This window comes from Necator americanus, chromosome III (assembly GCF_031761385.1).
Source record: "Necator americanus strain Aroian chromosome III, whole genome shotgun sequence".
In the NCBI taxonomy this organism is placed as follows: Eukaryota; Metazoa; Nematoda; class Chromadorea; order Rhabditida; family Ancylostomatidae; genus Necator; species Necator americanus.
Genome location: NC_087373.1, coordinates 37,593,757 through 37,614,742, shown reverse-complemented (window position 1 = coordinate 37,614,742; position 20,986 = coordinate 37,593,757). Strand labels below are relative to the sequence as shown.

Here is a 20,986-nt window from a genome sequence, read left to right as displayed (position 1 = left end):
GTCCCATTTCTATCAGTGAACAGAAAAAACTTGACTGCCTCTTGAAAGGATGGAGTATTATGTTCACCAGAGCTATGGCGATTGTATAGTCGGGTCAATACGACATGAAACACAAGTGTAGTTGCGGTGCATTTGCGTACGTGCTCGAAACGGCGCCGTGGAGGCAGCATTTGGAACCTAGTTGGGACCGTCGCAAACTATAGCGTTGGTGGTACCAGCAAGGATTTCACCACGCTCCTAGCCGCTACGCTCCACCGAAGCGCCTCGGGAGAAGCCGCGTACGCAATTGCGTACGTGCTTCATGTCGTTTTGACCCTACTATACGTAAGATTCAACTGCATACTTAGCGATCACTAATATTCTAATATGTCGTGAAGGATGCACCCAATTAATTCCAAAAAATAAAAATAACTAGACAAATGTAAAAGATTGGAAAGATAAACAGTAAGAAATAAATAATAATAAATTAATTAGGTATTAATAAATAATATTAGTTCTTCCCCCGCCTTCAAATGAATGAATTATTCATGACAATGAGCTGCACCTGTGTAAGAGGTACGGTTTAGACCGAATCACGGCAAAAATTCAGTGCTAGACTTCTGGAGATCGCCCCAAGACTCTGCTAGCCGTAACTGTTCTTTGAAATCGTGTTAGTCTGCTTAAGGCTTGTCTTCTACCGTCGTTTGTGTTGTGGGATAATTCCAAGCTGGAGCGCATGGAAAAGGGGTTCTTTTTTTCAAATAAAAAAAATATTAGTTTAAAATTGCTCTCTATAGGATTTTCCCGCTTTTTTATGCAAATAATGTGGTCTTTTGCTAGGCTAACGCAATATTGTCTAGATAGTAGTCTTTCGACATGATTTCGTAGTTTCGTCGTGAGACGTCACTTGCGCAATAAATAAAGGAGTAAATTAATAGATAAATAAGTAATTGAAAAGTTCGACTTTCAATGAAATGAACCTCGGCATAGTTGGACATCTTACTGATTTTGATAAGTTATATCCAAGGTTCCTAAATAATTTAATGGTCAACGTTTCGGCAGAATCGCCCTCTTCAGAGCCTGAAATGGGCGATTCAATTTAAAGAGTACGAGAGCAAATGGTTCGAATGCCTCATTCGGATCGGAAGGACCATCCGAGATATGGCGCGAGTTCGCGTGTTATCGACAGACATTCGCCCTTGCGGTTCACCTTAGGTTTTTGGTTTGGATCCAAATGCCTCCAGCAATTTTCGAGCCAACATTTCAGATTCGTGCGCTATGATTTGGACCCTAATTTCAAAATCAGCTCCGTCGTGTCTTCGTGTTGAATGAACACCTAAAGGCGTCTAACGGCAAGAATAGGTTACGAGAATGAACACCTTTAGGTGTTCATTCTCGTAACCTATTCTTGCCGTTAGATGCGGACATACAGCGGTCGTCCCGTCTCACCGACATACTCGTCGCTACAGTTCGTGCAAGAAATCAGGTATATTACCCCGGACCTCAAGCAGTCTCCTGGTCTACCTGTGGGGCAAATAATAAGGTTCGGTGTTGTACAGATGATATCGTACAAACGAGTCCGAACTAACTGACTTTTCAAATTGTTCGGTGACTTAACGAACCAACGACCGAAACGGAGGTATCCAAGTCTGCTCTCCTCAGACACCGCTTAATGGCAGTGCTCATTTCATCGGAGATATAAGGAAGGCAAAGAGGTGTCTTATCTGTGGTGAGGTTTTCCAATTGCCGTATTCTTTCACTTCGGCATCGTCTCGTTTCAGACATTTGGATTTCACAACCATTAGAAACAGCAATTTCATGAGCCATAGTTAACGATTCTTTTCTCTCCTCAGGTCCACTACAAACGGTTCCTGTCGTGCGGCCCATGTTGTTAATTACAGCTTTCCTCATTTGAGATGGATGAGCGGGATGAAAATGAACTAAGATGTTCTTACTACTGGGCTTAAGATTAATTAAGATCATTTCGTTTGGTACGTACCGTTTGAGATGTCAACCCCGATGTTCAAAAAAGGAAGCCAAATGTCCTGTGTTTTCTTAGCAAGTTTTATGAGTTCGAACTGTCGCTTCAACAAGTCGAAACATTTGCCCATCTCCGCTTAGGTGGCGCAAATGACAAAACGATCGTCAATGTACCGAGGGTAGAACAAAGAACGTAGTTCCAGAGCAGGTGCTTCAATTTTGGCCATAAATGAAATAGCTAAGGTGGGAGCCTTCTGTCCTATAGCTAAACTTCTAAGTTGTGCATAGTAATTTCCGTACCATCTGAAGATCTTGCAGTCGAGGCACGCCTTGAAAAGAACCATCAATTGGGAGATTGACAATCCGTGTAAATTGATGGTTCTTATGTTTTCTTTCAGCAGTTCGAACATAGCCTGTATCGCAGAGTCATTAGATACATTCGTATGCTGTGCTTCGACGTCGAAGGACTTCATGACACAGTCTCTTGTAAGGTGTTTCACCAATTCTAGGCCATCGGACCCGTCTCGCTGCTCTCAGATACTTTGCTCCGCACACATAATTATGCGCATGCGTCAGAATAAGGTCATTATTTTAGAACGTGTTATTGCTTCGTTCTATACCGCTATAACATCTAAGCTTTTCTTGTCTTCGTCCCCAATAGTTAACATAGAAGGGTATCACACCGATGAAGATAAGGACGTCAGACCAAGTGCACAGCTAGCTACTGCTAAAGCGGACATATGATTGAGTGTATGTAATTCAGCGAAGAAATCATTTCGCAAGCATGAGTGTAACATATAGAGGAGTAGACATAAAGAGGGGTACATTTTGCTGATTCGCCATCTAGGCAAATCGTCTCGTTTCATTTTACTGTTTTCTGGGGTTGGCGCACTGTGACGTCGTGGTATCCGTCTTACCTTCTGTACATTCGGGTACCGGCCCATCTAGATGACGCCAAGAAACCGTTCCACCGCTTTCCGGTGTCAGCATGCCCAATTGGGGCCGTCGGTTGCATGCAATCCTATCCTAGTGTTTTCTAGTGCAGGTGCACCAATCTGAGCCCCAGAAAGCCAGAATTGAGTCCCAGGCGCATCTATCTGACGCTGAAGAACCCGCTCTACCAATCAGTATATTCCAGCGTGAGCGGACAATCTGACGTTTTCTGACTCGTTCCGCCGTTTCTTTTTGCCTTTTGGCGCACCACTTCAACATAGTGAAACTCGCCTCACTGCCTTCTGGCACCATCTCGGTCATTTGACGACAAGGAACCCGTCATATCCCGACTTCACTTCTTCGGAACAAAAACATGAACAAGATCTCACCATGAAAAAAGGATTGGAAACGAAAGTTCGCTGTATTCTTAGAATAATTAGTTTTTCTCTCTACAACAACATGAAAAAAAAAATGAGAGCACTGGATACTTTGCAATTTCTAACAAAAGAAGGAGCACACACGAACCAAAGTTAATGGAAAAGAGCTGTTTGTGCAAGTACTTAGAAAGATGAAAACATCCAAAAAAGTAAGAAGGCAAGGTCTAATGCATGCATTAGACGTATGACAAATTTTCATATTCAATTCTTTTTTTTTGTCGCTTGTGAGCTTCGCTCTTAAACATCATAACATATTTTCTCTCCAACAAAATTTAGGGACGTAATTATTATTCTTAATATGTCACATCAGTGAAACTTGGGAAAAAAGACGTCATAGAAAACGTTACCTACGGAAGAATTATAATTCACGATTTCCTAGTTTCTCTTGTTTTTTTTCAAGAGGTCTGCAGAAAAAAGTTACTTCAATAAATTTCGAAAGAGAATGCGACTAGTTTTTATTTGTTAATACGCTCAGCAAAATTTTTATTCATCCTTATAAGCTAAGGGCTCACAACTGTTACTGTTTTGTAGACTTGGAGCCCAACATGCTTATGTCTCACAGGAATCTGAGTCGAATGCTTACGTTTCAGGTGAGTGGCGCTAATTCTGTTCTCAACGATAGAGAGCTTTGCATTTTAGTGGGGTAATAATCCAATGAAGGTAATGAATGCAAACTTGGGAATCAATCATTCACATAGGTTTTCGTGACACACAGACAAGTACACACACGGACTAAGCGCGTTATCATAGAGAATGATGTTTTGTGTTTTATTGTATTCTTACGTAACAGATATTTACTTATCAATAATCGGTTTTCTTCGATGGCAACAGATTCTTAAAGATTAGCCATCGTGGAGCCCCCACCCTTCTGTAACCTTAAGCAAACGCTCATTCGCAATCGCCTATATGATCGCATTTGCATTACATGGGAGTGCAAAATATGTCCAGATAACAACGAGGGTGACTGAATGAGTTCAAGTGTTGCTCCTGTGAGCAGTGTGGTGACGAAAACCTAGGAGAAACAAGTAGACCACAATTTATTCGAATCAAAAAACACCAAGACGGCAAAAGGAAATCATGTGACTCCACTGCATCAGATGGTCATAGAGTGCGGCATCATATTGGAGAATATTTCGAAGTTAAGATCACGATTTTGGCGGTCGAACCTAGGATTGCGGCGTGCAAGGCTATGGAGGCTTTTTGGATCCACTCCAAGGGCCCAAAGAGAAATGGCTCTCAAAACTCAAAAGGAACTCACGCGCAATTTAAGGCTGATATTTGATTGCACTAGTAACCTCACAACAGGTATCTAGCAGTGGCAGGATAGTCAGCTAATCCTAAGGTATGATGTTCTCTTCTACCGGTAGCTATGAGACCCAACAGTAAACGTATGACATTCTTTGTTGAGCGGATAAGGCGTTTGATTAGATTAATCACGTTCGATTTCACAATTTCAGGCTCTGAAGAGGGAGATATTGCCCAAACGTTGGCCACGAATAAAGGATAGTAACGCCCTCGTGTCTGGCTCAATTAAAGAAATCAATTATTGGAACATCAACATGCCGAGGTTTGTTGAAAGTCGTACATGGAGATTTAGTTACCAGTTATTCCAAGATCACCTAAAATACCTCAACATTATAACTCTACTGATTGGATCACAATGTTTCGCCTTAGTGAAGACGTTATTTCGAGTGAGAGAAACAAAAAAACTACACGGAATGTAATGAGAAAAAAAAGGAAATCTAGAAAGACACATAAAAACTCCGGGTTTCATGTTAGGATAACAGTCATCCCTCTTTCCCCTCTCGTTCACGCTTTCTTTAACGAAGCGTACGAAAGAATTAACACGCTGTGGTTTATCAACGAATTTATTCAGGAAGAATATGAAGTCAGCTGGCGAACACAGCCATTCCAGATGGTCTCCGTGGTCCTCTTCGTTGTTGACGGTGCCTTCAATCAGGATGTAACTTGTAGTATTACTGTACAGTACAACAACAAGTAAAGAGAACTTATGCAAAAAAGAATTTAGCATGTCTGATGGCTTCGTTCTTATAATAACAAAAATCAAACCCTGTACCTCGTTCAACCAGGTTATAGCGACGCGTCCGTGCTGCGCGCGCAAGAATAAACGCTTCGGGGACGTAACAGTGCGGCAAAGTTGTTTCACGTGGGTTTGTTAGAGGTGCAGGGCACCAATGCCTGACTTGTCCGCGGTCGCGTCGCCTCAGCATGGTTGAATCCATTTGGCAGTGAGGGATGAAGACACAAATTCGCGTTTCTCTCTAGAGTTCTATTCAGAGGAACTAGAAAAGTCACGAGGTTCGCAATTTTTTGGGAGCCAAAAAATCAGTGGAAAAATTACTAGGGATCTGGGTCCTCATTTTCTGCTTTTGCTGCTTAGAGTTTAATTAAAACCATCCTCCCTCGTTGAGTTACTATTATTGAGCTACTCAGTTACATAATGAGTTATTACTCAATTATTCACATACTACCTAACTTCCACTTACTATCATTAATCCTACTAATAAAGTTTAAAAGTTAAAGTTTCTGGCGTTAATCAATCCGCTTGGGATGCGCCCCCACGTTCACTTCAATTCAGAATCGTTTGAGGTTTACGAACGTGTATCTGGCCTATACAATGACTTGCGGTGGCTAGCCGATGTGTCAAGTCAGTGCTTTTATCCTCCCAGACAAGTCTGGTACCAATTTATCGACCCCTGAGGGATGAAAGGCTTGGTGAGCACTAGGGCCGGATTCGAACCTCCGATCGATCGTGCAGGAAGCGGAACCTCTAACCGCTACACCACACCCGCCCCATCCTACTAATACTAATACTAATTACTTACTATTTACATATTTTCACCAGAATCAGCTGTAGTTGAAGGGCTCTTAGAGTATTGGGTAAGTAAACGAAGTTTTTCGACGAAGAATTTGTCCTACCGTTTAGTGAGATGTTCCTTTGTCTTTAGCGATAGGGAGCGACTCGTTACAGGTACTCGAGTCAACCATAACTGCGTTGAAGGTCCTGGCGCCAATGAGAGCGGTGACGATTGTCTCCGTAGTTGAAGACCAAGCGGTCCATCAATGAATCCCGATACACGACGTCTGTTCCGGGAAATACGACGCGGGAGTCCGCAGTACACGAGTCCACAGACTAGATTAATTTTACATTTTAAATCCCATTAACATTCTTCTTCAAACATAAACGCTGAGTATATCAACTGATCTACGTCCATTGTGGACATGAGGATCAATATTTGCTAAAATCTACCATCTTGGATCAACCAAGAGGCAACATTTCATGGAAATGCGATTATTCCACAAATGTACAGGGTAAGGAGAGTTGTTCGCGTCCTGAGCACCGGCCTACGATACACCTAACGACGTGCGACATTTGCGAAAGTACGAATATGCGCCGCGTCAAACAGCAAGAGGACAGTCAAAGGGCTGCAAACACTCGCCAGCGGGCGCGGTAGAAGCCCTTGCTTTCGGATGAAGCCTGTCATTACGTGCTTCGTAGACGGATCCGATGCGACAAGACCGTAACTCATGCCATTTTTTCAGCAGAATACTCGCGTCGAGGAATTTCAAGTACGCAAAAAGGTGTTCTATTAAGCCTGCACTTTAGGTCAGTTTCAATTGTTATCTTTCCAGTTCTTCTTCTTAGGCGGATCTGGTGAAGACCATCATCTAAGTCATTCTTTTTTTAAATGATAAGTGGAAAATTGAGCGTGATCCCATCCATACTCGTGAGCTACATCCTTAACAATACATATTCTTGGAAATGTTCCAACACCTCTATTTTCTTAATATGCTGTCCTTGCATCATTCTACTATTTCAACACCCGAAGACCTTCATCGAATTCTGGATCAGTAGATATGAGTGGTGAACACCTGAAATACCTGATTGTGGTATACAAACTAGTCCCATTGTGTACCCGCATTGTTGACAAGCTTGACGACAGGTCACCAGCATAAACTGTGGTCTCGTGGAACATCGGCCATTGGATGCCCAAAAACAGCACATACTGTGAGCATTCCAGCACCCTTAACGAACGAAACCGCTGCTCGTTGAAAGAGGTCTCAAATTCAAAGAGTTTCAAGTATACAAAAACGTGCTCTACTAAGCCTGTACTTTAAATCAGTCCCAATTGTTATTTTTTCAATCCTTTTTCTTAGGCGAATCTGGTGCAAGAAGACCGTCATCTACGTCATTTTTTTCTTGATAATTTGGGGAGAATTGAGCGTGATCGCATCAGTACCCGTTAACTACATACATAACCCAACCTATTTCGTTGAAAACTCCCAGCACATTGATTTTTTTGATATCTGAGATTTACATCTATCTACTATTCCGAAACCCGAAGACCTTCATCGAATTCTGGAGCAATAAATTTGAGTTGTGACGTCGTCAAATACCTGGTTGTGGTTGTGGTCGTGGTCGTGGTCGTGGTCGTGGTCGTGGTCGTGGTTGTGGTCGTGGTTTGCAAATGTTTGTCGTGGTGCTGCAATGTCCACAAGCTCCGAGACAATTCTGCATCATATACAGTTGATTCCTAGTGCACTGACCATTATCTGCCCAGAAACAGCACGAACTGTGACGATCCGAGCAACCTTAACGACACCGCTGCTCGTCCTCAAATTCAAAGAATTTCAAGTAAAGAAAAAAGTGCTCTATTAAGTCTGTACCTTAGGTAAGACACAATTGTTATTTTTTCAATCCACTTTTTAAGGATCCGTTGCAAGAAGACCGTTACCTACCTCACTTTTTTCTAGATAGTTTTTGCAGAGTTGAGCACCATAGCCCACAAAATCGTGAACTACATGATTAACCCAACCTATTCGTTAAGTGGTTCCAACACCCACATTTTTCTTTTGATATACAAAATTTACATCTATCTACTATTCCAAAACTTGGGACCTTCATCGAATTCTGTAGCAATAAATTTGAGTTGTGATGTCGTCAAATACCTGGTTGTGGTTGTGGTTGTGGTTGTGGTTGTGGTTGTGGTTGTGGTTGTGGTTTGCAAATGTTTGTCGTGGTGCCGCAATGTCCACAAGCTCCGAGACAATTCTGCATCATATACAGTTGATTCCTAGTGCACTGACCATTATCTGCCCAGAAACAGCACGAACTGTGACGATCCGAGCAACCTTAACGACACCGCTGCTCGTCCTCAAACTCAAAGAATTTCAAGTAAAGAAAAAGGTGCTCTATTAAGTCTGTACCTTAGGTAAGACACAATTGTTATTTTTTCAATCCACTTTTTAAGGATCCGGTGCAGGAAGACCGTTACCTACCTCACTTTTTTCTAGATAGTTTTTGCAGAGTTGAGCACCATAGCCCACAAAATCGTGAACTACATGATTAACCCAACCTATTCGTTAAGTGGTTCCAACACCCACATTTTTCTTTTGATATACAGAATTTACATCTATCTACTATTCCAAAACTTGAGGACCTTCATCGAATTCTGTAGCAATAAATTTGAGTTGTGATGTCGTCAAATACCTGGTTGTGGTTGTGGTTGTGGTTGTGGTTGTGGTTGTGGTTGTGGTTTGCAAATGTTTGTCGTGGTGCCGCAATGTCCACAAGCTTCGGGACACATCTCCAGCATAAACTCTTGATCATTAGTGCACTGGCCTTTAGATGCTAAGAGACAGCACGTGCTGAGACTATTCGAGCAACCTTAATGACACTGCTGCTCGTCCTCAAATTTAAAGAATTTCAAGTAAAGAAAAAGGTGCTCTATTAAGCCTGCACTTTAGGTATGACCCAATTGTTATTTTTTCAATCCACTTTTTAAGGATCCGGTGCAGGAAGACCGTTACCTAAGTCACTTCTCTCTAGATAGTTTTTGCAGAGTTGAGCGCCATAGCCCACAAAATCGTGAACTACATGATTAACCTATTAAAAAACATAAAACAACAACTATTCGTTGAGTGGTTTTAACATCCACATTTTTATTTTGATATGCAGAGTTTACATCTATCTACTATTCCAAAACTCGAAGACATTCATCGAATTCTGGAGCAATAAATTTGTGTTGTGACGTCGGCAAATACCTGTTTGTGGTTGTGGTTGACTTAATGTGCGGACACTGCTGGTTGAGAAGATTGAAGCACGTGTCTAGTTCTGCTTGTGTTGAGCCGACGACGCAACAATTATCTATGTAACGATAATACAGCAGTTGTTTGTGGTCTATTATAGGGTTTTCGATCTTGGCCATGAAAACAGTGGCGAAAGTAGATGCCAGCTTTTTTCCCATAGCTAGGCTTCTAAGTTGTCAGTAGTACTGTCCTGACCATCGGAAAATGGAGCAATGCAGTTTCAGTAATTCAGTTCAGTTTGATATCAATAACGTGAAAGGTCTCTATTATACATTAGCGCCCAAATGAGGTACTGCGAAGATGTTTTAGGAAGTTGTTAGAACTGCTGAGGTGGACAGGGACATATTTGAGCAGCTGATTTAGGATTATGTCGAGCCGCCAGGAAATTCTATCTATGGGGCCCATACCACTAATGATAGGTTTCACTTTAAAGTCACCTGGATCGTTCAAAGCAAGGCCATTTTCAGAGAGCTTTGATTAGCGTGTATAGGACTGAACATGCGGGTAAGTCGTTTTTGAGACGCGTAATAAGCTTTTTTTGGTAGCTCTGCTGTTCCAGCTATTTCTACCCAAACTCTGTCTAGACGGCGATATTGGAACTCATTGGCGGAGGATGGGACATATAGACTGTCATCCTCAAGATGCTGTGTCGTTATCGCCTTGTCTAGTATACGTGATAGAACAACAAATTCGCCTCCTTTGTCACTAACGGGGACCTTGATCTCTTCAGCTGTAATAAGATTGCGAATCTCACGTTTTCCTCGGCGGGGGGGGGGGTTATGGGGTTTTTTTTGGGGTCCAAAACGGAGTATACCGATGTTGAAAACACTCGAAAGTTGTTGTCTACCGTGGGGTTGGGTTCAGGTGGTTTATACATCATACGCGGGAAAGGTATGGAGGGTAAGGATACTCGCTCAACTATTTTGTTCTCTTGCCTTCGCTATTCCTTTTTGCTCTCAGTCGTAACCCATCATGAACCAGTTGGAGGCCGTCCACGATCTTGCGTGATACCTCCACACTTATTGATCGCACAGGCGCGAAACTCTGGCGGAGATCCAAAACGGAAAGCGCGTCAGCTGAGATAAACACATCGCTATTCACAAAAACACGAAATGACCTTTGTGCACTGTTGTTATTAGCAATGGTGCCGTTGTGATCTGCACATACAGAGGTAGATTTAACAGATTTACTAACCTTCTGATGTTGCTGATGGTCTACTAATTGTTCGAACTTTTCTTGCAGTCTAGATTTAGCACTAGAGCGAATATAATCACAAATGGACTTTGACTTACCACTCTTCTCCTCCAAATGCGTTCCGGCGCAAAACGTTCACAACAATGTTCTTTATACACACATTTCTTAAGCAAAGAGAACATGTGATCTTGTTTTGCCTTCCATGCCATACGTAGGAGTTGTTGCTCGATCTTCTGCATCTGCCGGCTTTCTTTAGGACACCGCATATCTCATGAAGTCGCTTGTTGGTTATGAAGTTTGGAGTGACTTGATATCTGCTCCAAACGTGCTAACGTGATGTGATAGCAATGCACTCATCCTTCTCGTCCAAAAATGAATAAGAAGAATGAGTGCATTACTATCACAAACGAGCTATCCCCATAACAAGACCTATGCGGGTTTTGATCTAGGGGGCGTACCGTGAGGTCCCTATATAAAACCCTTATGACCCACACTTGTGGTACGTGGTGGTCTGTTGCGTTACCAAGTCTAGCTAATGAGGTAAGCAGTAGCCAATGTGTTGCTGTTTGAGTTTGTCTACCGCTTGGAACTTTCTGTAGGGTGATGAGGCGCTTGGGAATATAAATCACTAATGTCTTTGATCTTCCCGGGCTCTGATGAAGGTGATAACGTCGAAACGTTAGCTGTTGTTTAACAAAGACGATCAATACCAGTCTTGGCTACAGCTCAAGAAGATCAATTGAAAAGAGATTTCTATTAAATTTGTACTTTAGGTCAGCTTCAATTGTATGTCATTTTTTTCTCTGGACAATTAGGAGAGAATTGGGCCTGATCGCACCAATACTCGTAGACTACATCCTTAACTCTACCTTTTCGTTGAGAGGTCCCATCACCTTTGTTTCCCTGATATTCTGTCTTCATATCTATCTACTATTCTAACACCCGAAGGGCTTAATTGAATTCTGCGACAATAAAGTGGAATTCTGACGTCTTAAATACCTGTAGTACTTGTTTGTGGTCTACAATCATCTGTCCTGCTACCGCATTGTCCACAAGCTTTAAGACACTTCTTGAGCATATATCCCGGTTTCTTGGTGCACTCGCCTTGTGCCGCCCATTCACAGCACTTCGTGTCATAATTCGAGCACTCTTAACGACACTGTTACTCGTTGAAGAGTGTCTCAAGTTCAAAGAATTTCAAGGATAAAGAAAAAAGAGTTCTGTGTTAAGCCAGTTTCATAGGTTAGCTCCTAGTTGTATGTCATTTTTTTCTCTGGACAATTAGGAGAGAATTGGGCCTGATCGCACCAATACTCGTAGACTACATCCTTAACTCTACCTTTTCGTCCGCTCCGAGAGGTCCCATCACCTTTGTTTCCCTGATATTCTGTCTTCATATCTATCTACTATTCGAACACCCGAAGAGCTTAATCGAATTCTGCGGCAATAAAGTGGAATTCTGACGTCCTAAATACCTGCAGTACTTGTTGGTGGTCTACAATCATCTGTCGTGCTGCCGCATTGTCCACAAGCTTTGGAACAATTCTTGAGCATATACGCCGCATACTTCGCATTGGTGCAATGGCCTAGAGCCGCCCATTCGCAGCAGTAATCGTTAAGATTCGAGCACTCTTAAGGAGAGTATAGTTTCTAAAGCAGGACAAATGAAACTTATAAAAAGAAACCGTACCAACGTTGACACTGTAGGTGGTTAGTGCTCGGATGGCCCAAGGTCGTCTCAAGGGGTTGAAGAAGGTCTCAAATTTAGAGAATTCAGGGATAGAAAAAAGTTCTTTATCAAACCAGTGCTTTAGGTCTGTTCCAATTGTTTTTTATATCCTTAATTATTTCCCTTCTTTTGTTTATGTGTTGGTCCTATAGCAAACTAGGAAACATGTGTTACAATATTTAATATTCAAAAAAGACCTTAAACATCAAAACTAACACTAAATTGACCTTTAAATATCAAAAATAACGAACGAATCTAAAGGATAAAGGATAAAGTGTCTGGCGTTAATCAATGCGCTTGGGATGCGCTCCCTCGCTCACTTCACTCCAGAATCGTTCGAGTTTTACGAACGTGTAACTGGCCTATACAGTGACTTGCGGTGGCTGGCCGATGTGTCAAGCCAGTGTTTTTATCTTCCCAGACGATAACGAATTGCGCTTAAAGAGGAAGATTTTTTCCGTTCTACAGGATTTTTTTTTGCCATTTATAACATGTTCATGGTTTTTACGTAGTTTTGAGCAAAAATGACAAAATTTGAAAAAAAATAGAAAAATCAACTTCTTGGCCAGGACCAGCTGATGCAACAGTGATGATTGGTGGTTAACTGATTGGTATTGGTGTCTGCAAAGTTAGAGATTGTCTGTTCTAAAGTACTATTTTGTAGTGTCATATAACCTTGGGGAAAAACTCCACTTTGGCAGAAAATCCGAGGAAGTCCTCCCACCTGAACTTGTAAGCATCTATTCCCTGTACAAATGCTAAGGTAGCATCTGTCTTCATCTGAGATTCAGAAAGATGAGTCAGCGAGTTTCTGGCCACAGAAACGTCGCAAACGCGAGAAAAAAAAAACTCTAGACTTTTAGTATATCCTCCACAATTTCCATTCACCGCGATTTCCATTCACCGCGATTTGCTCGCGGTGCACCGTGAGATAAGTCGCAGAAGAGGAATCTGAACCACATCAACCCATGTCAATCAACTTTATTATGGAACCAAAACTTTTTTTCCAGACCTTGAACCGCAACCTGATGGATTTGCTGCTGAGGAGGTTGGTCGTCGAGCGTAAATGTAGAGGTTGTCTTAAAAGATGAACTATAAACATGGTAAAGGGGCAGGAATATTTTAAATGCAGCTTTTTCCGCATCAGGATTTTGGGAATTACGATGTTTATTTAAATTTTGACCTGTTAGCTTGGCTGATCGGTCGATTTCAATTTGTATTACTTGATTTTATGTTTTGGTATCCTGTACTGTAATAATTTTTATACAGGAATTGTAAGTATAAGTTTACCGAGAATCCCTCAAAGATAGTTCGGCCTACCAGTATATGCATTTGACAATCCATCTTTGTTAACCATTGGGAAGAACGGTAGCATTGTGTTATCACCGTAGTGGCTGCACTGCTACATGACGGATTATTTGGTGGATATTGAGTTTCGCGTGCTGCTGGAGACTAAGATATTTTAGTAGCACTCGTTGTTGAGTCATAGTTCTGAGGGTAACAATTGCAAACCTGGCGAAGGAGCCTCCAATTTTCCCAGACTAAGTCGACAAACGAGTGATGATTCCAGAAAATCGGGTCATTTGTGGATGTGATTGGTTGGAAAATATCACCTAGAACGCGATGTGAATATTTTTTATTTCATATAAAAAAGCACGTTGTAATACAATGCATAAAAATCAACAATCTGAATGAATTACCACCTACGTAAATATGAGAATTTCCATGTGAGTAATCGAGTGCGGTCCATGCGGCAGGATTAGGGCAGCCCTAGACAATTAACCTATCAACCAAGAAATTCTTAATCTACTCACAACACCGAAAAAATTACTAAAACTAAATTGCTCATTCTTTACTCCGCTGCATAGCTCAACTGTCGAGCAATAATATCAGTCGAGAGGAGGAGGAGGAGCTGCAGAGAGCTGGAGGTAACCGGGGTCCCTGAGGCTACTTGACTGAGTGGATCACACGTTCGCGCGTTCAGACTTTGCTCGCACGTCCGGGGATATGTCCTTATCGGCCTCGTAGTGAGTAGCTGGTTAGACCCTGTTCTTTTTCCCCATTATATTGTCGTGCACGCATATAGTTTGCATATATATATATATATATATATATATATATATATATATATATATATATATATATATATATATATATATATATGTTAGCCTGGACGTCCACCCCCTTTTTCGAATTTCGTGACACATAGACAAACACACACACACACACACACACACACACACACACACACACACACACACACACACACACACACACACACACACACACACACACACACACACACACACACACACACACATACGGACTAAGCTCGTTATTATATATCATGATCATCATGATATATAATATGATATATAATATATGATGTGTGTGATCATGATTATGCCTCTTTGTAACACTTGGGTTGGGGCAAAGGAATACGGGGAAGGGGGCGACCCCGTTTGGAGACGTGGCTCTCATTGCCGATAAGTATATTCCACGTAGACAATGGCCCCTAGCCATCGTGACCGCTATCAACCACACTAAAACCAATGTACCCAAATTAGGCACAGTACCCATTGGAGATCTCTATCAGGAAAGACCCATGCACGACGAACAGACGCCGGCAACTGGAACCTACTCGAACCCAACCACCACAAGCAGGTAAACGGGTACGAAGCGAAGGTGACTTGCTTCCAGCATTTAGTGCTTTTTGGTTTCTCGTTCAATAACTTTTCTCTTTTAGCTCGATGTTTTTTTCTTCGTTTTTGATGTTTCATTTTTGATTTCCACTTACCTCCATTTGTATATCACTTTGCTACTTTTTAATGATTACGCCTCTATTTTACGACTACCACATAATTCCACTTTCACCAGGTGATCCAACGTTTGAGGCCACTTTTCGCTTTGTCCTGCCGCATCGTTCGCATCGACCCGGCTCCCATTCCCCACGTGCACACCACTTTAGTTTGTTTACAGCCCTCTTTTACACGGCCTAGAGCTTTTGCGTTCCAATCCATTTCTCCACCTAGGACAATCACTACTGCAGTTGACGTCCCTATGACCGCATAGGTTAGGAAATCCATCTCACTGTATTCACGTCGCTTCCATCAGCCACCTGTCCACCCCTTTCACTATCTTTTTTTTATTTGACGTCGTAGTCACACCTACAATCTCTTCCGCTCTATAACCTATCGCATAAGCACCTTTTTGCCCTTTTTTAGATGACTCTTTATTCAACTTCTTCCACACTTCCACTTTCCGCACCAGTTTACATCCATCTTCTATTTATGCATTGTTTTCATGGTTAACCGCTACTCCTTTTCTATCCTTTTGTTCGTTCCTTCGTTCGTTGTAGTCTTAATAATCTACGCGACATCACTATACTAATAATCACTTGGGCGAGTGACGGTAAAACCCCCACTGTGAGTGTACAATCGATGATTCGAAAGCGACCTTCTGACTAAGAATTGCAGTAAAACGCGCAAACGCATCCCATGTGGATTGACATGGCAGTGAGTTTATCCTTTTTAAACTTTTAATTACATGACAACCTCACTATTGAATCCACCTCTGAAAAGAATAGCGAAGAACCCCAAACTTTTCCTCACACCCTCACCCTGACCATTCTAGTTGGATGCATCAATCTTATGCTTCAGACATATGTTAGTTGACCACCCATGTCGACCTACTGTCGTTTGTCCAGCAGCTGACTTGTGCAACCACGGCCGTCATGCCAGACCTTAGCCTACAGGCATACATCGTTCTGTAGGGTAGGTCTAGGTAGGTATGGACCACAGGAAGAATAACTTCATAGTGTGTATGTGTGACGGTTCGTATGTGACCGTTTCTCGGCTTCCGCCTGGCCCTTTTGGGACCCACCTGAGGCCAACTCAGTTTGGCCTCCATCTCTTCCGCTGCGGGTTGTTTTTCGACGACCCCCAGTGTCGTGCTCGACACTACGTTCCCAGTCGGCATGTGGTAAGGATTTCCAATGGCAAAGTGTTACGGTAGCTTTCCTGCGCCAGCTGCAGTAATATGGGGTGGGCTCCCAGCACTTGGGGTTTCGTTCCCTTCTTTACTTTTTGGTGTTCGTTTTTTGTCGTGTTTGAGTATCGCCTTATTCTCGGATTCGAGCGCACACCATCTAACACTTTCAACCTCACATGTCACTGCTGGCTGCCACGGAACCCAAGCTGCTAAGCATCTACTGCTTATAAGCCGAGGGCCACTACCCGCATAACCATCTTAACATGACTCGATAGACACCACTTACATTCTGTGGTGCCGTGTATAATCAAGGTCAAGCGTGGGTTGAGAATTTCTCAACAGGGACTCGTAAGAGGGGTAACGGAGAAGGAGGGGATGGCAAGACTGGTCAGCAGAAGAAAAAGGATGAAGAGAGCAAGGAGAAAAAGACAAGTATGTTGTCGATTCCAAGTAAATACATATTGAGGGATGCAAAATGTTAGAAAAATAGATGGCGTAAAGTATTCTTTAAAGGTTTTGCTGGTATAATTTTACACCTTTTGGCCCGGCACTAGTTTGAAAAAATACTAAATAAATTAAGGATATTCAATTTGGGATAAGTGCGAGGGGTCATGAGTGCGAAGGCAAGAAAAAGAGTGTAAATTATACCATTCGTTCTGAGCGAAGAGCCTTGCAGCTTTGCTTTAAGCGAGTTGCTTTTTTAAAAAACTTCACCAAAAAAAGGAAAATATTGACTATGAGAGAAGGAATCAAAGAGGAAGTATCCGGTATCCCTCAATAGCTTATACCACTCATTGCGCAACATGAGGTGCGTTCTTTATATTGCTACTATCAGGAATCAATCCCTGACAAAAATGTGATTTTGCATTTAATGTACGAGAGTTAAAAGAGTACGTTTCTTATCTGATGGTGACGAATTCCACGGATCTCCCTCACTAGAGAGATCACAGCCGGTTAGTCGCGAGGCTACGTGGCGCGTCCCCGGGTGGCGGATAGGGGGCTAATCGCGGACCAAAAGCGACCTTGCGCTTGCCCAGAGACGCAGGTGGATTCAGGGGATGGACTCCCTGTTTCTGCTGAGCCAGGACTGACTCATGACATCCTTGTATCCCGCACGTCGGTCCGGCCAAAAGCCTGCAATCAAGTGACTGGGAGGTGCAAGGGAGGCGGTTTGGAGTCGCCTCCAACAAATAAGCTCCACATGTCCACACCGGGAGGACGAAAGTTCTCCCAGGAACTCATGGGACTAGAGACTTGCAACTTGCCCATGGGTTTTAAAATTTTTAAGCAAAACACAGTAATAGAAAAGAGTCTCCTGATTCCGTAGGAAAGCCTGGTACGATAGCGCCAGGTAGGACGGGGTTGCAGGAGTCATGTACGCTACCAAAACGGAAAAGGACTAGGATGGCGATCTGTACTTATAACGTACGGCCATCGAAGATCTGGTGATGCAAGCCAAGAAGATCAAGTACGACGTCATCGGACTCACCGAGACGAGACGACGTCACCCTCTCAACGCCGTATATGAAACTGGAGAAGAACTGTTCTTAGGAACATGCGACAGTAGAGGTGTTGGTGGAGTTGGCGTCCTCGTCAACACGAGTATGGCAAAGAACATCGACTCTTTTGAACAACTTACGACCCGAATCGGACGTCTGCGGATGAGAAGATGTGGCCAATACCAGCTTTGACTATCTTCGTCGCTTACGCTCCAAAATCAAGCTACGAAGAAGAAGAAGTCGAAGCTTTCTATATGGACCTGGAGAAGTTCTACCAAGAAGGTCATGCTTTCTACAAGGTCATAATTGGCGATTTCAACGCTAAGGTTGGCCCAAGAAGAACGCCGGAGGAACTTCACATCGGGACCCACGACCTACAATGGAATGACCAGGGAGAGAGGCTCTCCGAGTTCACCATGACGACTAAGACCATCCATGGGAACTCGCAATTCCAGAAGCCCTTCTCTTTACGCTGGACGTGGGAGTCACCCGGTGGAGGGTACCGTAATGAAATAGACCACATCATCGTCAATAAAAGGTTCTGCCTGACGGACGTCAGTGTTGTACCAAAGTTCTATACGAGATCGGACCATCGCCTCCTCCGAGGAAGGTTTTCCTTCACAAGGAGAGCAGAGAAAGCCGCCAAGTTCAGAGAGAGAGAAATCCCAGGACTACCATTAACTGGGATCTCTTCGCTACGCTAGCCGGCTTTTGGGAAGATTCCGCAATGGACAACATCGACGAGGAATATGACTGGCTTGTCTAACACCTTCACGATTGCATGAAGAAGGCTGAGAGTTTTAAAACCACCAAGAGGCGCCTGTCTCTTCAAACTCTTGAGCTGATACGCCAGAGTGGAACAGCACGAGCCGCAGGGAACCAAGAACTCACGTCCGAGCTCGCAAGGCTTTGCAGAGACGCGATAAAGGAAGATCTTAAAGAGAGAAGAGCAGAAGTGCTGGCCGAAGCTGCAGAGGCGGGGAAAAGCAGAGCAGCAGACGAGACTTCGCCAGTCGCAAGACGAGGATGACTGCTCTCCGGAACCCAAAGAGAACAGCCATTGCATCGAGAAGGGGGATGGAGAAAATCATCTACGACTTCTACTCTGATCTCTTCGACAGCCATGTCCACTTGCCTCCTCACCATCTGACGGAAGATGGACAAGTCATTCCAGAGGTTCTCCCGTCCGAAATACGACATGCTATCATGTCGGTAAGAAATCGTACGGCACCCGGTCCCGACAGAATAAGACCAGAACACCTGAAGAGCCTTCCGCCAGTACTCATAAACACCCTGGCGAGGCTCTTTACACGTTATCTGTCGGAATGCAAGGCTCCTAAACAGTGGAAGACCAGCAAGACCGTGTTGTTGTATAAAAAGGGAGATCCACATGACATCGGCAACTATCGCCCAATCTGCCTACTGTCCGTCATCTACAAGCTCTTTACAAGAGTAATCCTTAATAGGATTGAAAAAGTCTTGGATGAAGGACAGCCATGCGAGCAAGCAGGGTTTCGAAAAGGATTCAGCACGATTGACCACATTCACACTGTTTCGAAACTCATCGAGGTATCACGAGAGTACAAGATGCCGCTCTCTCTCACCTTCATCGACTTAAAGAAAGCCTTCGACTCAGTTGAGACGGAAGCGGTCGTGGAAGCCTTGGACAACCAAGGTGTCCCTACTCAGTACATAAAGGTACTTCGAGAGTTGTACAGTAACTTCACGACCGGAATTTCGCCATTCTATAAGAACATCATCATTGACGTGAAGAGTGGGGTCCGACAGGGTGATACAATTTCACCCAAAATATTCACAGCCACCCTCGAGAACGCAATGCGAAAGTTGGAATGGGACGACATGGGAGTGAAGGTTGATGGTCGGCAGCTACACCATTTGCGCTTTGCTGATGACATCGTACAGGTAACACCTAGCATCAGCCAAGCGGAACGAATGCTGACCGAATTCGACGAAACATGTGGATGCATCGGTCTTCAGCTGGATCTACAAAAGACGATGTTCATGCGGAACGGATGGGTCTCGGATGCCCCATTCACGCTCAATGGAACGAACATATCCGAATGCACCAGCTACGTTTTTCTGGATCGGGAACTGAACATGATGAACGACCTGACCCCCGAGCTGGGCAGGACGAGACGAGCGGCTTGGGGAGCGTACAAGAGCATCGAGGATGTAGTGAAGAAGACCAGGAACACCCGGCTCCGTGCTCACCTCTTCAACACCACCGTACTTCGTGCTTTGACCTATGCTTCGGAAACCTGGGCATTTCGCAAGCAGGAAGAAAACGCGGTGAGCGTCATTGAACGCGCAATTGAGAGAGTGATGCTAGGGGTATCCCGTTTCACGCAAGTGAGGGACGGGATTCGAAGTTCTCTCCTACGTCAGCGATCGAAGATTAGAGACGCCGCCGCGTTTGCCAAGGAAAGTAAAATAAGGTGGGCCGGACACGTGATGCGCTTTGATGACAACCGTTGGACCAGAGCCGTGAGCGACTGGGTTCCCCGCGATATTAAGCGCACTACAGGAAGACCGCCGACCCAATGGTCAGATTTCTTCACGAAGTCCTTGAAAGAAAAATATCATGCTCTTCGTGTCCCACGCGATAGGAGGAACCACTGGGCTACTCTGGCACGCGATCGGGACAAATGGAAGAATTACTGGCGCCCGCTCGACCAGTTCGAAGATTAACGGGAGTCAAGGTGATCAAGGTGATCAAGTGACGAATTTATTATCTTCTCTCGAAAAGAACAATTTTGATGCTGTTACTTTGCAAAAGAAGACATCTACAGGCGCAATTAGAGGTAAAATTAGTACAACGTAAGCTCCACAAGTTTCTGAATATCAACGATTGAAGTGAATTTCATGGAATGAAGCTGCCTGCGATTTGTAGAGAGAGATTTCTTCTATATTCCTTTTAGAATTTTAGAGAAAAATCTTAGATTTTGCATCAAATTTCCGGGTTTTTCTCAAGTAGCTTTTAAGAAAACCGTGAAAAAATTTAGGGTTCTCCTTTATTCTCTATCAAAATATGGCATCGGATTTTTCAACCGTGCTACCGTAATTTCGCGACGGGAAAAGTGCAAAATCTCAGATCTCCGACAAAGCGTCAAAAT

General features: G+C 43.4%; 5 protein-coding genes across 8 annotated transcripts; 4 read left to right on the top strand and 1 right to left on the bottom strand.

The window, feature by feature from the left end:
• Positions 1-5,218: 5,218 nt before the first annotated feature.
• RB195_012219 (uncharacterized protein) lies at positions 5,219-14,113 on the bottom strand (the record flags this gene model as incomplete). Of its 4 annotated transcripts, XM_064193980.1 has the most annotated exons (16): positions 7,296-7,376; positions 7,749-7,834; positions 7,899-7,943; positions 8,301-8,483; positions 8,842-9,018; positions 11,634-11,783; positions 12,110-12,265; positions 12,325-12,391; positions 12,922-12,938; positions 12,969-12,984; positions 13,039-13,143; positions 13,268-13,314; positions 13,376-13,442; positions 13,684-13,815; positions 13,876-13,976; positions 14,071-14,113. In XM_064193980.1, the coding sequence occupies 16 exons, from the start codon at positions 14,111-14,113 to the stop codon at positions 7,296-7,298; spliced, it is 1,473 nt and encodes a 490-aa protein (XP_064051563.1). The 4 variants fall into 4 exon arrangements, with proteins under 4 accessions (XP_064051562.1, XP_064051565.1, XP_064051563.1 ...); XM_064193981.1 differs by lacking the exon at positions 8,301-8,483; XM_064193979.1 differs by lacking the exons at positions 12,922-12,938; positions 12,969-12,984; positions 13,039-13,143 and adding exons at positions 5,219-5,279; positions 6,270-6,483 and having other exon boundaries at positions 7,233-7,376; positions 7,749-7,943.
• Positions 14,114-17,801: 3,688 nt separating this feature from the next.
• RB195_012218 (uncharacterized protein) lies at positions 17,802-18,556 on the top strand (the record flags this gene model as incomplete). Its single annotated transcript, XM_064193978.1, has 2 exons — positions 17,802-17,955; positions 18,039-18,556. 2 exons carry the CDS (start codon positions 17,802-17,804, stop codon positions 18,554-18,556), a joined length of 672 nt encoding a protein of 223 aa, XP_064051560.1.
• Positions 18,023-18,556, top strand: RB195_012217 (uncharacterized protein; the record flags this gene model as incomplete). The annotated part of the gene is made up of 1 exon (XM_064193977.1): positions 18,023-18,556. One exon carries the CDS (start codon positions 18,023-18,025, stop codon positions 18,554-18,556), a length of 534 nt encoding a protein of 177 aa, XP_064051561.1.
• Positions 18,557-18,633: 77 nt separating this feature from the next.
• Positions 18,634-18,882, top strand: RB195_012216 (uncharacterized protein; the record flags this gene model as incomplete). The annotated part of the gene is made up of 1 exon (XM_064193976.1): positions 18,634-18,882. One exon carries the CDS (start codon positions 18,634-18,636, stop codon positions 18,880-18,882), a length of 249 nt encoding a protein of 82 aa, XP_064051559.1.
• Positions 18,883-18,929: 47 nt separating this feature from the next.
• Positions 18,930-20,561, top strand: RB195_012215 (uncharacterized protein; the record flags this gene model as incomplete). The annotated part of the gene is made up of 1 exon (XM_064193975.1): positions 18,930-20,561. One exon carries the CDS (start codon positions 18,930-18,932, stop codon positions 20,559-20,561), a length of 1,632 nt encoding a protein of 543 aa, XP_064051558.1.
• Between the last annotated feature and the right edge of the window lie 425 nt (positions 20,562-20,986).